General features: G+C 42.1%; 1 protein-coding gene across 2 annotated transcripts in view; it reads left to right on the plus strand.

Moving 5' to 3' along the window:
• The first annotated feature begins 300 nt into the window (after window positions 1-300).
• SERPINC1 (serpin family C member 1) overlaps window positions 301-18,020 on the plus strand; it is a 38,214-nt gene continuing 20,494 nt past the window's right edge. The window contains exons 1-2 of one of the 2 annotated variants that reach the window (XM_060197918.1): window positions 301-457; window positions 6,227-6,596. In XM_060197918.1, the coding sequence (XP_060053901.1) occupies window positions 417-457; window positions 6,227-6,596 (411 nt within the window). In that variant the 5' untranslated portion in view covers window positions 301-416. The remainder of the gene's footprint in view (window positions 458-6,226; window positions 6,597-18,020) is intronic. The other variant, XM_060197919.1, reaches the window with a different exon arrangement.

Here is an 18,020-nt window from a genome sequence, read left to right on the forward strand (position 1 = left end):
CACTTACTTTTGACTCCTGGTTTTCTTAACCAAGAAAAAAAGCAATTCCTGCAGACAAAGTTCTTCTCAGTTGGATATTTTCTGACCATGTTTGGACATATTCTCCTTTTCCTTTTCTATAAAAATAAAGGAAGCCGGGAAATCAGAATAAGAAGGGAGGGGGAGCTGCTCTCCCTGCACCTCACTGAACTTTAAAACTTCTCTACTAACCAAACAACACTGGGCTGTACACTTTGCTTAACCCTGGAAACTGGTCATCGGCCTTCGACCTTGATCCTCCCTCCCTCCTTTCTCATTTCCTCCCCCACCCCCACCCCTGAAACCACTGTCAGATTTATAGGAAAGAGACAGTTTTTGGAGGGATCACCCCAGACTACACTGTCTCCACTCTTCCAGCCCTGTCAGAAATTGTGACTATGCTTTCCAGAGGGACAAGAACTGTGGCTGCCTCAGAAAGGTAAGAGGGTTCGGTCTTTCCTCAGGAGGAACCCCCAGTATGACCTTGCCATGCTGGAGATGACCTGACGCTCTTCCTGGCAGTTTCCATCAAACACTTGTTTGGAAGATGTCATTCAAAAAGCCCTCCCTCTCTCCCAGTCATGGCCTTTCCCTAAGTCACACCTGGGGTTCTTTCTTCTTTAGAAGTAAAATGGGGGGGGGCCGCTGGGCGGTGGCGCACCTGGTTGAGCGCACACATAACAGTGAACAAGGACCAGGGTTCAAGCCCCCAGTCCCTACCTGCAAGGGGAAAGCTTCACAAGTGGTGAAGCAGTGTTGCAGGTGTCTCTCTGTCTCTCTCCCTCTCTATCACCCCTTTCCCTCTCAATTTCTGGCTGTTTCTATCCAATAAATACAGATAATTTAAAAAGTTTTTTTAAAAAAGAAGTAAAAAAGGCAGTGGTGTGAGCGGCAGCATACCAGATTAAGTGCACATAGTACTAAACACAAGGACCCACACAAAGATCTGGGTTCAAGCCCCATTCCTCACCTGCAGAGGGGATGCTTCACAAGCGGTGAAGCAAATCTACAGGCGTGTATCTTTCTCTCTCCCTCTCTACTTCCTCCTCCCCTCTCAATTTCTCTCTGTCCTGTCAAATAAAATGGAAAAATAGCCCCCAGAAGCAGATTTGCAGTGCCACACTATGTCAAGATGCTGCTCCAGTTCCAGCTCCTAGGAGATAATCCAGGTGTTCTTACACCTACTGTGAAGACCTCAGACTCACTTTTTTTTGCCTTTGCTTCCACTATTCTGCCCCCCTCCCAGTTCTCAGGAGCCCTTGATTGAAGATTGTGGACCTGCTCCCACCTTCACACTCCTTCCTCCTTTTAACTCACACACTCTCTCTTTTTATTTAAATAACTTTAAAAGATTTATATATTTTTACTAAAGATGGAGAATGGGGGAGTTAGTGGTGTACCTGGATGAGCGCACATGTTAAGGTGCACAAGGACCCGGGTTCGAGCCCCCGGTCCCCACCTGCAGGGGGAAAGCTTTACGAGCGATGAAACAGTGCTGCAGGTGTCTCTCTGCTTCTTTCCCTCTCTACCTCCCTTTCCCTCTCAATTTCTGGCTGTTTCTAGCCAATAAAATAGATGAAGACAATTAAAAAATTTGTTTTAAAAAGAGAGAGAAAATGGGGGAAAGAGAGAAATAAGATAATCACTTGTGGTCCGGGAGGTGGCACAGTGGATAGATAAATCACTGGACTCTCAAGCATAAGGTCCTGAGTTCAGTCCCTGGCAGCACATATACCAGAGTGATGTCTGGCTCTTTCTATCTCCTCCTATGTTTCTCATTAGTAAATAAATAAAATCTTAAAAAAAAAAAAAAGATCACCACTTAACTCTGATATATACAGTGGAGGGTGTCTGGGGCCTCAGGTATGCATATTTTGTGCTCTGAAGCTGAGATTTCTCCCTGGTCTTTATTCCTTTCTTAACGTGGGGTGTTGATGAGGCTTGAAGTGAGACTGTAACTCCACCTCCTTAGTTTTCCTTTGTATTATCTGAATACCTTCAGTCCCCATTCACTTTTCCAAAAGTAATCAAGGAACAAAGTTGGAAACAAAAGGCAAGATATATGAACCATGGACAACACAGTTCTCTCTGCCTCTTCACCACCTTCTTCAATGCCTCCACTTCTCTCCCACTCCGTACCTCTGTTCTGTAGAGCTGGTCTCTATTCTGCAGTCCACCCCTCCTTCAATACTAGGCTTTTTCTGGCAGCAGCTACTTGAGAAAACTCAGTGCTAATATATATTTCCTAAATATAGGCATCCACCTGTTTTATCTGCATAATATCATGTATAAGTGGGTTAATCTCTTAGTTTAGTGTTTTAGTTCTTTTTTAAATTTAATTTAATTTTAAGGTAGAGACAGTGAGAACTAAGAGAGAAGAGGAAGATAGAGAAGAAGAAAGATAGATAGACACCCGCAGGGAATATAGACAACTAAATATACAAATGTGAAAAAAAAAATGTCAACCAGGGAGTCGGGCAGTAGCACAACGGGTTAAGCACACGTGGCACAAAGTGCAAGGACCGGCGTAAGGATCCCAGTTCAAGCCCCCTGCTCCCCACCTGCAGGGGAGTCCTTCACAAGCAATGAAGCAGGTCTGCAGGTATCTATCTTTCTCTCTCCCTCTCTGTCTTCCCTTCCTCTCTCCATATCTCTCTGTCCTATCCAACAACAACAACATCAATGATAACTACAACAATAAAACAAGGGTAAAAAAAGGAAATAAATAAATGTTAAAAAATTTTTTTTCTTAAATGTCAACCTATTTTCAAGACTGTGGGAGAGCTATAGTGGTTATCTGTGGGGATGAGAATGGGACAGATGTTTGGTGACAGGAAAAAAGACGTTTGGTGGTGAAAAAAAAGAGAGAGAAGAAAATTTGGATAGGAATTTTTTTTATTAGACTCTCTCTCTTTTTTTTTTTTTTTTTGCCTCAGGGTTATCACTGGACCTCGGCTCACTCCTGGTAGCCATGTGTTTTATTTTATTGGATAGGACAGAGAGAAATTGAGAGGTGAGAGGAAATGGAGAGAGACAGAGAGACACCTACAGACCTGCTTCACCGCTCCTGAAGCTTTCCCCCTGCAGGTAGGGAGCAGGGCTCCAACTTGGATCTTGGTCCTTGTGATTTGTTCTATGTGCACTTAACTGGCTGCACCACCGCCCAACCTCCTTGGATAGAAATTTTCTAGATATAGTTTTGTCTGTCTGTCTGTCATCTATTTACTTTAATGACAGAAGCTTAATGATCTGAAATATAATGGTGCTGGGATTGAATCTGGCCTGTCTTGCATCAGTCTTGCAAGACCTATGGTCTACTGTGAAATTATTTCCCATAACCTTTCCTAGTTGATTATAAAAGAAAAAGAGGCTTCACAGGCAGTGAAGCAAGTCTGCAGGTGTCTATCTTTCTCTCCCCCTCTGTCTTCCCCTCCTCTCTCCATTTCTCTCTGTCCTATCCACCAATGACAACATCAGTAACAATAATAACTACAACAATAAAACAAGGGCAACAAAAGGGAATAAATAAATAAATATTTTAAAAAAAGAAAAAGAGGGGAGTCAGATGGTGGTGCGGTGGGTTAAGCGCATGTGGCGCAAAGTGCAGGGACCAGCGTAAGGATCCCGGTTTGAGCCCCCAGCTCCCCACCTGCAGGGGAGTCACTTCACAAGCAGTGAAGCAGGTCTGCAGGTGTCTATCTTTCTCTCCCCCTCTCTGTCTTCCCATCCTCTCTCCATTTCTCTCTGTCCTATCTAATAACAATGACATCAATAACATCAACAACAATAATAACTACAACAATAAAAACAACAAGGGCAACAAAAGAATAAATAAATAAACATAAAAAAATTAAAAGAAAAAGAAACACTTGACCTTGTCTTTCATAGATATAAATATGATTCCCCGGAACTGCAGCCTGTCCCCCTGAAGGAAGTTAAAAAAAAAAAAAAGGCTGGGAATATGGACTGACCTGCCAACACCCATGTTAAGCAGGGAAGCAATTACAGAAGCCAGACCTTCCACCTTCTGCATCCCATAATGATTCTGGGTCCATACTCCCAGAGAAATAAAGAATAGGAAAGCTTTGGGGGGGATGGGATAGGGAGTTCTGGTGGTGGGAATTGTGTGGAATTGTACCCCTCTTATCCTTATCCTATGGTCTTGTCAATATCTCTATTTATTTATTTATTTATTTTATTTATTTATTTTCCCTTTTGTTGCCCTTATTGTTTTAGTTATTATTGTTGTTGATGTCATCATTGTTGGATAGGACAGAGGGAAATGGAGAGAGGAGAGGAAGACAGAGAGGGGGAGAGAAAGAGAGACACCTGCAGACCTACTTCACCGCCTGTGAAGCGAATCCCCTGCAGGTGGGGAGCTGGGGGCTCTAACCGGGATCCTTCTACCCGTCCTTGCGCTTTGCACCATGTGCGCTTAACCCACTGCACTACCGCCTGACTCCCCTTAATATCTCTATTTTATAAATAATTTTTTTAAGTTAGACAGTTGCAGCAAAACTGCACTGCTTATGGATCTTTCCCCCTGCAGATGGGGGGTGGGAGGTGGGGAGACTTGAACCCTATTCTTGTGCATTGTGACACATGCACTCTAACAGGTGTGCCACAACCTGGCCCCCTAATATTTAAGTCCTAATCTGCCAATATCATGATTCTATAATTTTACAAAGTGAGATCACTTTCATTTACCTTTGGTGAACCTATAGCAGAAGCTACTAAAATTGCAGGCAATAGTAAATGGTGAGGGCCCAAACAGAGGATGTGAGAGATTAAGGAAATAGAATCAACTGAATCCAGAGTTAGGTTAAATGAGAAGGATAAGAAGAGAAATCCAGATGACTTCTAGGTTTCTGGTGTAGAGATAAGGGTGTATGTTTATTCCCTTTGTTGGGTGGAGGACACAGATGGTGAATCTGATGTGTGGGTGAGAGTTCATTCAGTTCAATCACATTTCACTGGAGAATCTGTAGAACATCCTGGTGAAGTGTTCCCTAAACAGTGAGTCTGGGCCTGGGGAGATAGCTTAATGGTTATGTAACAGACTTTTCATGCCTGAGGCTCAAGAGGTTCCAGGTTTAATTCTTGGCACCACCATATGCCAGAGCTAAGCAAAGCTCCAGTTAATAAACACACATATAATGGGTCTGGTGCTCAGGACTGAAACTTCAGACTTGGGAGTCTTCAGCCTCTGCTCTATTCAGTCTTTCTTCTCTTCTAGTTTCAGCTGAAATTCATCTGATGCGTAAAAAGTCTTCTACTCCTTTAACATCCAGTATAAATTTCATTGATTTCTCAGGAGGTCTCTAAGCAGTTTCTGTAAACAATTCCTACTACCGCCCTTCAGTTAGGGCACTGAAATATTTTTTTAAATATTTATTTATTCATTTTCCCTTTTTGTTGCCCTTGTTTTTATTGTTGCAGTTATTATTGTTGTTGTCGTTGTTGGATAGGACAGAGAGAAATCGAGAGAGGAGGGGAAGACAGACACAGAGAGGGGGAGAGAAAGACAGACACCTACAGACCTGCTTCACCACCTGTGAAGCGACTCCCCTGCAGGTGGGGAGCTGGGGGCTCGAACCGGGATCCTTACGCTGGTCCTTGTGCTTTGCGCCACCTGGGCTTAACTGCTGCACTACAGCCCGACTCCCACTAAATATTTATTGTAACATGTCATTAGCCATTTTACCATCTGGGAGTTTTATGTCTTTTCCCTCCTCATGGGATCTGGCCTAATGACCATCTAATGGCCACCAGTTACTTCAATTACTGATTCTAAATCAGCAGAGTTGTGTGGTCCAGGAAGCAGTGCAGTAGATAAAGCACTGGACTCTCAAGCATAAGGTCCTGAGTTCAGTCCCTGGTAGCACATGTACCAGAGTAATGTCTGATTCTCTTTCTCTCTCTCCTCCTATCTTTCTCATAAATAAATAAATAAACAAATAGAAAAAGAAAATGAGGGGAGATATTCCTTTAAAAAAAACTAATTTCAGCACAGGCTAATGGGACAACGCCTTTTCAGTGACCCAGGACTAGATATGTCCTGTGCCCTTGTACTTTCTCAAAGGCCTTTGTTGTCCTGGCCACATTGAGTGGACTGGAATTTTCCACTTTTCTGGGGCTAGTCTGTGGCAGAGACTGGAGTTTGGGGCTTTCCTAGCTTATTTTAGCTTGGCTTTCTATCCTCCTACAGCAGGATGTTTCTCCTTTCCTTTCTGCTCCTGGGCCTCTGGGGCTGTGTGACCTGCCACTGGAACCCTGTGGAAGACATCTGTACTGCCAAGCCTCGGGACATTCCTGTGAATCCCATGTGCAGTTACCGGGCTCCAGAGAAGAAGGCAACTGAAGATGAAGGCTCAGTGCAGAAGATCCCGGAGGCCACTAACCGGCGTGTGTGGGAACTGTCCAAAGCCAACTCCCACTTTGCCACTGTTTTCTATCAGCACCTGGCAGACTCCAAGAATGACAATGAGAATATTTTCCTGTCACCGCTAAGTATCTCGACAGCTTTTGCTATGACTAAGCTGGGTGCCTGTGACAACACCCTTAAGCAGCTGATGGAGGTACAATCCATTTTTTTTTTGGGGGGTGGGTTCTATAGGTTCAAAGATTCCTAAAATGGCATCAGTTCCTTGATGACAAACTTACTATGGGTTATGATCCCCTTTGAGTCACAATTCCATTGGTTATGAATCCTTTCAAACACACACACACCACTAGATGTAGACTTACTACTTGAATATGTCTGTTTTGTAAATCTGAATTTCTTTTGGGAAGCTGCTTAAAATGAGGATAGAGACTTAATGTCTCACATAATGACTCTCTTCCAGCTTATCTTGTCATTCTTTTATTTATATGTTTATTTATTCAACTGATAATTTATGTTTACTTAACACCTCTTCTAGTTCAGATGTACTACTGATGGGGGCAAGGGGAGCATCATTTTCCAGTTTCTGCCCAGTGAGGAGGGATTACATATAATTTTACTGATAAAAATTCCAGATAGTATAGGGGGTCGGGCGGTAGCGCAACGGATTAAGTGCACGTGGCACAAAGGGCAAGGACCAGCATAAGAATCCCAGTTCGAGACCCCAGCTCCTCACCTGCAGGGAAGTCGCTTCAAAGACGGTGAAGCAGGGCTGCAGGGGTCTTTCTCTCCCCTCTCTGTTTTCCCCTCCTCTCGCGATTTCTCTCTGTCCTATCCAACAATGAAGGACATCAACAATAATAACCACAACAAGGCTACAATAACAAGGGCAACAAAAGGGGGGTGGAGGGAATGGCCTCCAGGAGCAGTGGATTCATGGTACAGGCACTGATCCCCAGAAATAACCCTGGATGCAAAAAAAAAATTCTAGATAGTATAAAGGTTATGCAAAGAGACTCATGCCTGAGGCTCCAAAATCCCTAGTTTAATCCCCCGTACCACCATAAACCAGAGCTGAGCAGTGGTCCAGTAATTAAAAAAGGGGGGTCGGGGGTCGGGCGGTCATGCAATGGGTTAAGCACAAGTGGCGCAAAGCACAAGGACTGGTGTAAGGACCCGGGTTCAAGCACCCGGCTCCCCACCTGCAGGGGAGTCGCTTCACAGGCAGTGAAGCCGGTCTGCAGGTGTCTGTCTTTCTCTCCCCCTCTCTGTCTTCCCCTCCTCTCTCCATTTCTCTCTGTTCTATCCAACAATGAACTAGGTCAACAACAACAATAATAACCACAACAAGGCTATAACAACAAGGGTGACAAAAGTGGGAAAAAAATGGCCCCCAGGAGCAGTGGATTCATGATGCAGACACTGAGCCCCAGCAATAACCTTGGAGGCAAAAATAAATAAATAATAAAAAATGATAAAAATTATAAGATTAGATGTTGAGATTTAGGGTTTAAGAAAGTTAAGAGAAGTCTCAAAGATATGAGAGCCATTTCTGATTCTGGGGAGTTTTGATCATGTCAGTGATTTAATTTCTCTCTTTTTTGTGGAAGGGAAATAGATTATACAGACATTGATACTGCTGTCCTGAGTCATGACTGAAAAAAACCCCAGATCATAATGTCCTTGGTTTGGTACATGACTGCCTAGCTATGTAATTTAGAGAGAAATTGGGAGGGGAGAGGGAAAGAGTCAAAGAGATACCTCCAACCTTGCTTCACAATTCAGAAGCTTTCACCCTTGCAGGTGGGGACTAGGGCATTGAACTTGGGTACTTGTGTATTGTAATGTATGCAATTAATAAGGTGCACCACCACCTGGCCCCCTGGATGGCTTTTTTTCAAGTTGAATCACACACTGAAAAGATACTCAAAACAGAGGCTTAAGGCCCCTCAACATAGTGCAAGTGTTATCTGAAAAGTAGACACTGAAGTCTGTGGAGCTTAGAAGAGTTTACCTCTATTCTACTGGCCCAACTGCCACTGAATTTCTTTCTTTCTATTTTTTTTTTTATTTATAAAAAGGAAACATTGACAAAACCATAGAATAAGAGGGTTACAACTCCACACAATTCCCACCACCAGAACTCCATATCCCATCCCCTCCCCTGATAGCTTTCCTATTTTTTTTTTCTTAACCAGAGCACTGTTCAGCTCTGGATTATGGTGGTGCGGGGGATTGAACCTGGGACTTCAGAGCCTCAGGCATGAGAGTCTGTTTGCATAACCACTATGCTATCTACCCTCCGCCCAACTTTCCTATTCTTTATCCCTCTGGGAGTATGGAACCAAGATCATTGTGGGATGCAGAAGGTGGAAGGTCTGGCTTCTGAATTGCTTCCCTGCTGAACATGGGCGTCGACAGGTTGATCCATACTTCCAACCTGTCTCTTTCTTTCCCTAGTGGGATGGGGTTCTGGAGAAGTGGGGCTCCAGGACACATTGGTGGGATTGTCTGTCCAGGGAAGTATGGTTGGCATCATGCTAGCATCTGGAACCTGGTGGCTGAAAAGAGTTAACATACAAAGCCAAACAAATTGTTGAACAATCATGAACCTAAAGGCTGGAACAGTGCAGATGAAGAGTTGGGGTAGTCCTCCATTTTGTAGATAGCTAGTAGGCATATTTTAGTTAAATTCCAAAGGGCCTGTGGCTATACTAGTATACTAGTTTTTCTTTTCTTTTTTTTTTTTTTTTTCCCTGAGCCTAAAATCTGATATGCAGGTGGATCTAAATTATTGTCTGGGGAGATGATGTCATGGCTGGAAAAGGACAGAAAGCTGGATCAGGAAAGAGAGTAGCTCCCAAATATGAGAAAGGGGTATAAATATTGTTGCCTGTAGACCCCATCAATTTGATTTGGTCTGGGGCTCATATTCAGCTTAGGAGCCTATGTGACCCCCTGCATCCCTGTAGGTCGGAGCTCACATTCTGTGGTCATGAGTAGGAACATTCTAAGCTGCCCCAATATCGACCCATATTCCTCAGGTGTAGCATAGAGTATGTTGTTCATCCTCCCTTTAGAGGATGGAACATTCTCTACCGTTGTTGATCCAAGGGGTCTATTTTGTTGTTCCTGATAGAGATAACTGGTAACAATGGAGAGAGGGATTTATTTGAGGTCTATGCCCATCATGTCTGTTTGGGTGCCACTGAATTTCATCTCCTCTAATCAGTCCTCTGGACTAATCTGAAACTTCATTCTGCAAAAGAAACTCTGCAGAGACCTAATGTTATCTTTATCTGCCTTCATAGTAAACTACATTTACATAAGAACTGATCTGAAAACACTTCCATATTGCCTACCTGTCCCCAAGACCTAAGTGTTCCCCCCCCTTTTTTTTTTTGCCTCCGGAGTTATTGCTGGGGCTCAGAGACTGCACCATGAATCCACTGCTCCTGGTGCCCATTTTTCTTCTTTTTTTTTTTTTTGTTGTCCTTTTTTTTTTTTATCGTTGTGCTTATTATTGTTGTTATTGATGTCATTGTTGTTGAGTAGGACAGAGAAATCGAGAGAGGAGGGGAAGACAGAGAGGGAGAGAGAAAGATAAACACCTGCAGATCTGCTTCACCGCTCATGAAGCGACCCCCCTGCAGGTAGGGAGACGGGAACTCGAACTGGGATCCCTACACCAAATGTTCCCCTTCTTATAAGAGGGACTGAAATGCATGACTGTTTCCAAACAACAACTATTCTTTGGATTCTCCCTTCTACCAAATCTTCCAACACAAGAAAGCATGTGTTGGAAAAGCGAGGTGAGCATGGGGTGTGTCTCTTTGAAGAAAAGAGAAATACAACACCAAAATTTTGGTCAATGGCCTCATCTCCCCAAAAATGTACTCACTGGGAGCAAAGCCAGGAAAATGAAAGGCAGAGAGCTGGTAAAATCAACGGTCTTTTGTTACCTGAGAATAGTGGTAAAGGGGAGGAGAAAACTCACCTATTTTGCTTTGGAGATGGTAGTTGTGGGAAATTGGGTGTTATGACTTCTATAACCAGGAACGCAGAAAAGGCATTTAAGGGGGCCAGGTGGTAGCACATCTGGTTGAGTGCACATGTTACAGTATACAAGGACCCAGGTTCAAGACCCTGGTTCCCACCTGCAGGGGACAAGCTTCACAAGTGGTGAAGCAGTGCTGCAGGTATCTCTTTGTGTCTGTCCCTTTCTACCACCCCCCTTCTTGTCAATTTCTGGCTGTTTGTATCCAATAAATAAAACAAAGATAATTTTAAGAAGAGAGAGGGGGTCGGGCAGAAGCACAGCGGGTAAAGTGCATGTGGCGCAAATCACAAGGACTGGCTTACGGATCCTGGTTCAAGGCTCCCCACCTGCAGGGGAGTCGCTTCACGGGCGGTGAAGCAGGTCTGCAGGTGTCTACCTTTCTCTCCCCCTCTCTGTCTTCCCCTCCTCTCTCCATTTCTCTCTGTCCTATCCAACAGTGACAGCAACAACAACAACAATAACTACAACAATAATAAAACAACGAGGTCAATGAAAGAGAATAAGTAAATAAATATTAAAAGAGAGAGAAGACATTTAAGTCCTTTTCAAGAACGAGACTTTGTGATTCTGGCCTTGTTTAATCCCTTCCTTATGGAACTGATTTTTTCTTCTCTCATCCTGCCACAACACTTCAGAGATCCCAGGAATGGTTGGTTCAAGTAGACAGCATGAAGTGTTTGTTACAGCAGGAACATGATCCTGGTTTCTCATCCCTGCCCAGAATAACCAACGATTTTTCCCATTTCATTAAGAAAACACTTATGTGTTGATTTAGAACCCTTAAGAGACATTAAATTTGGTAGCTTGGTTTCATTGTATTTCATTATCACTCCCCTCACCCCTTTTTCTCTTCTATCCATTTGTTTATTTGGAATACATGAGCTGAGCATAGGAGCCAGGGCAGATACTATTTGAAGGATCCTCTTTCTCTCTTCCTTCCTTCCTTCCTTCCTTCCTTCCTTCCTTCCTTCCTTCCTTCCTTTCTTTCTTTCTTCCCTTTTGTTGCCCTTGTTGTTTCATTGTTGTCGTCCTTGTTGGATAGGACAGAGAGAAATGGAGGAAGACAGAGAGGGGGAGAGAAAGACAGACACCTGCAGACCTGCTTCACCGCCTGTGAAGCGACTCCCCTGCAGGTAGGGAGCCAGGGCTCCAACCAGGATCCTTATGCAGGTCCTTGCGCTTTGCACCACCTGCACTTAACCCGCTGTACTACAACCTGGCTCCCCTTAAAGGAGCTTCTAACTGAGGCAACTGCTGGTCAAGGGTTGATAAAGTCCTTGCTGCTGGCTTAGCCAGGCTGTATCACTAGCCCCACTGCTACTTTTTTTTTTTTTTTTTGCTTCTCCGGCTTTTTTTTTTTACTTTTATTTTTCCTTTACTTTATTTATTTTATTATTTTTTTAAAAAAATTTTATTTATTTATGAAAAAGATAGGAGGAGAGAGAGAGAGAAAGAGCCATACATCACTCTGGTACATGTGCTGCCAGGAATTAAACTCAGGACCTCATGTTTGAGAGTCCAATGCTTTATCCACTGCACCACTTCCTGGACCACTTATTTTTTATTTATTAATGAGAAAGATAGCAGGAGAGAGAAAGAATCATTCTGGTATATGTGTTGCCAGGGATTGAACTCAGGACTTGTTCTTGAGAGACCAAGAGTTTATCCACTGCACCATCTCCTGGACCACTTATTTTATTTTTTAAAGCTTTTAAAAAATTATTTATGGGTGATTCGACTTCCGGAGGCGGAGCTACGAGCAGCAGATCGCTTTCTCTCCTCTCCTCTCCTCTCCCGGATCAACTAGGAATACCAAAGGAGACCACCCGGACCGAAACAAGACAGGACTAGAATGACCACAGAAACCCAGTAAATCACCCATGAGTACAAACACGTGTGGCTGGTGACAGAGAGGAGAGAGGGGCTTAAGGAGAGATTAAGTGACTGCTAACAGTTCGACAGTTTGTCAGTGGAGACACCACCTCCAGTCTGCTCCACCAACAAGGGGACAGCTGAAGGGAGGAAAGGACTCCCCAGAGACTCACCAAGTACAACTCTGAGTCTCCATTGCTACTACCCTCAGAATCTGGAGCAGCAACAGGGAGGGACACCAGGGCACAGAGATCTAACCGGGAAACTCAGGAGAAGACCTATACCTCGGTGGCATAGCTGAAGGGCTGTGAAAGTCTCTTTGCATAACCACTGGATTATCTCTGCCACACCCTGCTTTATCTCTTGGTCAGGAGTCATTGATTAAGCCAAGAAGCCTATTGATAGTTTAAAAGCCCTCAGGCTACCATAGCCTACAGGGGAAAAAAAAAAAGGCTTTTACACCACTGAACTCCAACTCAGGGATTGAAAAAACTGTTAACTTATATAAAATGGTTAAAACAACAAGAAAAAATAATGGAGACTCGAACCAGGACAAGAGTCCAGCTAAAAGTCCTCCAGAGGGCGAAGCACAAAACAACGAGTTCAACATCCAAACATTAGCTAAGGAAATAATAACAGGAGTGAGTAAAGAATTTGAAAAAATTGTAATCAGAACTGCAGGAACAACAAATGAGAATATGGAAGAAAATTCTAATAATCGCATGGTTATTAGAGAGCTGAAAGCTGAAATGGCTGAGCTAAGAAGGCAACTAGCTGAACAAGCTAAAACAGTATCAGAGCAGGGCAACAAAGTAGATGAACTCCAGAAAGCAGTAGAGGGCAGAGAGAATAGAATCAATGAGGCTGAAGACAGAATGAGCAAGATTGAGGATGAATTAGAGACAACTAAAAAAGAAGTAAGAGATCTCAAAAAGAGATTAAGAGATGCTGAAAACAACAACAGAGTCCTATGGGATGACTTCAAAAGAAACAATATACGCATTATTGGCTTACCAGAGGAAGAAAGAGAAGGGGAGGAAGAAAGCGTTCTCCAGGCCATAATAGCTGAAAATTTCTCTAGTCTAGACAACACCAAAGACATAAAGATTCAAGAAGCCCAGAGGGTCCCAAACAGAATTAACCCAGACCTAAAGACACCAAGACATGTCATACTTAGATTGGAAAGGAATAAGGATAAAGAAAGGATCCTCAAGGCTGCAAGAGAAAAACAAAGAGTCACCTACAAAGGAAAACCCATAAGATTAGCAGCAGACTTCTCCATACAAACACTACAGGCCAGAAGAGAATGGCAAGATATCTATCGAGTGCTCAATGAGAAAGGCTTTCAGCCAAGAATACTATATCCTGCTAGATTGTCATTCAGACTAGATGGAAGCATCAAAACCTTCTCAGACAAGCAACAGTTGAAGGAAGCAACCATCACCAAGCCTGCCTTGAAAGAAGTTCTGAAAGGTTTCCTATAAACAACCAGACCACCACAAATAGAACATATATCAAAACACTCTAAAACTCTACAAGAATGGCGTTAAAATATCTTCAATCTTTGATATCAATAAATGTGAATGGCCTGAATTCACCTACTAAAAGACACAGAGTAGGAAGATGGATCAGAAAACACAACCCAACAATATGTTGTCTACAGGAAACTCACCTAACGCAACAAGACAAACACAGACTTAAAGTGAAAGGATGGAAACCTATCATTCAAGCCAATGGCCCACAAAAAAGGGCAGGAACAGCTATTCTCATATCTGACATGATAGACTTTAAAATAGATAAGATTAAAAAAGATAGGAATGGACACTACTTAATGCTCAGAGGATCAGTCAATCAAGAGGACTTAACAATTATTAATATCTATGCACCCAATGAGAAGCCATCTAAATACATCAAACTTCTACTGAAAGAGCTACAGCAATATATTAACAGTAACACAATCATAGTAGGGGACTTCAACACCCCACTATCTCAACTTGACAGATCATCCAGGCAGAAAATCAGTAAAGACATAAGGGAGCTAAATGAAGAGATAGATAAACTAGAACTATTGGACATTTTCAGAGTCATTCATCCCAAGAAACTGGAATACACATTTTACTCAAATCCACATGGATCATTCTCAAGGATAGACCATATGTTAGGCCACAAAGACAGCATCAGCCTATTCAAGAGCACTGAAATCATCCCAAGCATCTTCTCAGACCACAGTGGAATTAAACTAACACTTAACAATCAACAAAAGATTAGTAACAGTGCCAAAATGTGGAAGCTCAACAGTACACTTCTTAACAACTTCTGGGTCAAAGAGGAAATCAAGGAAGAAATCAAAATGTTTCGAGAGTTCAATGAAAATGAAGACACAAGCTATCAAAATATTTGGGACACAGCTAAAGCAGTCCTAAGAGGGAAGTTCATAGCTATACAAGCACACATTAGGAAACAAGAAAAGGCACAAATAAACAGCCTGATTGCACATCTTAAAGACCTAGAAGAAGAACAACAAAGGAACCCTAAAGCAACCAGAAGGACAGAAATTACTAAAGTTAGGGCAGAAATAAATAACATTGAGAATAGGAAAACCATACAAAAGATCAATGAAAGTAAATGTTGGTTCTTCGAAAGAGTAAACAAAATCGACAAACCTTTAGCCAGACTCACAAAACAAAAAAGGGAGAAGACCCAAATAAATCGGATAGTAAATGAAAGAGGAGATATCACAACAGACACTGCAGAAATTTAACATATCATGCGAGGCTTCTATGAACAACTATATGCCACCAAGTTAGAGAACCTGGAAGAAATGAATGATTTCCTAGATACCTACCAACTTCCAAAACTAAGTAAAGAGGAAGTGGATAACATGAACAGGCCCATCACAGCTAATGAAATTGAAACAGTTATCAAAAATCTTCCCAAAAATAAAAGTCCTGGACCAGATGGTTTTACAAATGAATTCTACAAAACTTTCAAAGAAGAACTAATACCTCTACTTTTAAAAGTCTTCCAGAAGATTGAAGACACTGGAATACTCCCTGCCAGCTTCTATGAAGCCAACATCACCCTGATACCAAAAGCAGACAGGGACACAACCAAAAAAGAAAACTACAGACCAATATCTCTGATGAACATAGATGCGAAAATATTAAACAAAATTCTAGCCAACCGGATACAGCAGTATATCAAAAAGATTGTCCATCATGACCAAGTGGGGTTTATCCCAGGCATGCAAGGTTGGTTTAATATACGTAAATCAATCAATGTGATCCACCACATCAACAAAAGCAAGACCAAAAACCACATGGTCATATCAATAGATGCAGAGAAAGCCTTTGACAAAATACAACATCCCTTTATGATCAAAACACTACAAAAAATAGGAATAGATGGAAAATTCCTGAAGATAGTGGAGTCTATATATAGCAAACCTACAGCCAACATCATACTCAATGGTGAAAAACTGGAAGCATTTCCCCTCAGATCAGGTACTAGACAGGGCTGCCCACTATCACCATTACTATTCAACATAGTGTTGGAAGTTCTTGCCATAGCAATCAGGCAGGAACAAAGAATTAAAGGGATACAGATTGGAAGAGAAGAAGTCAAACTCTCCTTATTTGCAGATGACATGATAGTATACATGGAAAAACCTAAGGAATCTAGCAAGAAGCTTTTGGAAATCATCAGGCAATACAGTAATGTGTCAGGTTATAAAATTAACATTCAAAAGTCAGTGGCATTCCTCTATGCAAACACTAAGTTAGAAGAAATTGAAATCCAGAAATCAGTTCCTTTTTCTATAGCAACAAAAACAATAAAATATCTAGGAATAAACCTAACCAAAGAAGTGAAAGACTTGTATACTGAAAATTATGAGTCACTACTCAAAGAAATTGAAAAAGACACAAAGAAATGGAAAGATATTCCATGCTCATGGGTTGGAAGAATTAACATCATCAAAATGAATATATTACCCAGAGCCATCTACAAATTTAATGCTATCCCCATCAAGATCCCAAGCACATTTTTTAGGAGAATAGAACAAATGCTACAAATGTTTATCTGGAACCAGAAAAGACCTAGAATTGCCAAAACAATCTTGAGAAAAAAGAACAGAACCGGAGGCATCACACTGCCAGATCTCAAACTATATTATAGGGCCATTGTCATCAAAACTGCTTGGTACTGGAACATGAACAGACACACTGACCAGTGGAATAGAATTGAGAGCCCAGAAATGAGGCCCCACACGTATGGACATCTAATCTTTGACAAAGGGGCCCAGACTATTACATGGGGAAAGCAGAGTCTCTTCAACAAATGGTGTTGGAAACAATGGGTTGAAACATGCAGAAGAATGAAGCTGAATCACTGTATTTCACCAAATGCAAAAGTAAGTTCCAAGTGGATCAAGGACTTGGATGTTAGACCAGAAACTATCAGATACTTAGAGGAAAATATTGGAAGAACTTTTTTCCGCATAAATTTTAAAGACATTTTCAATGAAACGAATCCAATTACAAGGAAGACTAAGGCAAGTATAAACCTATGGGACTACATCAAATTAAAAAGCTTCTTCACAGCAAAAGAAACCACTACCCAAATCAAGAGACCCCTCACAGAATGGGAGAAGATCTTTACATGCCATACATCAGATAAGAGTTTAATAACCAACATATATAAAGAGCTTACCAGACTCAACAACAAGACAACAAATAACCCCATCCAAAAATGGGGGGAGGAATTGGACAGAATATTCACCACAGAAGAGATCCAAAAGGCTGAGAAACACATGAAAAAATGCTCCAAGTCTCTGATTGTCAGAGAAATGCAAATCAAGACAACAATGAGATATCACTTCACTCCTGTGAGAATGTCACACATCAGAAAAGGTAACAGCAGCAAATGCTGGAGAGGGTGTGGGGTCAAAGGAACCCTCCTGCACTGCTGGTGGGAATGTCAATTGGTCCAACCTCTGTGGAGAACAGTCTGGAGAACTCTCAGAAGGCTAGAAATGGACCTACCCTATGACCCTGCAATTCCCCTCCTGGGGATATATCCTAAGGAACCCAACACATCCATCCAAAAAGATCTGTGTACACATATGTTCTTGGCAGCACAATTTGTAATAGCCAAAACCTGGAAGCAACCCAGGTGTCCAACAACAGATGAGTGGCTGAGCAAGCTGTGGTATATATACACAATGGAATACTACTCAGCTGTAAAAAATGGTGACTTCACCGTTTTCAGCCGATCTTGGATGAACCTTGAAAAAATCATGTTGAGTGAAATAAGTCAGAAACAGAAGGATGAATATGGGATGATCTCACTCTCAGGCCCAAGTTGAAAAACAAGATTAGAAAAGAAAACACAAGTCGAACCTGAAATGGAATTGGAGTATTACACCAAAGTAAAAGACTCTGGGGTGGGTGGGTGGGTGGGGAGAATGCAGGTCCATGAAAAATGATGAATGAAATAGTGGGGGTTGTATTGCTAAATGGGAATCTGGGGAATGTTATGCATGTAAAAAAAAAAAAAGAAGTAGAAACGCAAAGCAGAAATTGACTGAGTTTGGAGTATGGCACCAAAGTAAGAAAGCAGAAGTATACTAGAGTTTGCAGTGAGTACCTCCCTAATACTTCCTCTCCACTTTTCCAAGCTTTGGGTCCA

Source organism: Erinaceus europaeus, chromosome 9 (genome assembly GCF_950295315.1).
Source record: "Erinaceus europaeus chromosome 9, mEriEur2.1, whole genome shotgun sequence".
In the NCBI taxonomy this organism is placed as follows: Eukaryota; Metazoa; Chordata; class Mammalia; order Eulipotyphla; family Erinaceidae; genus Erinaceus; species Erinaceus europaeus.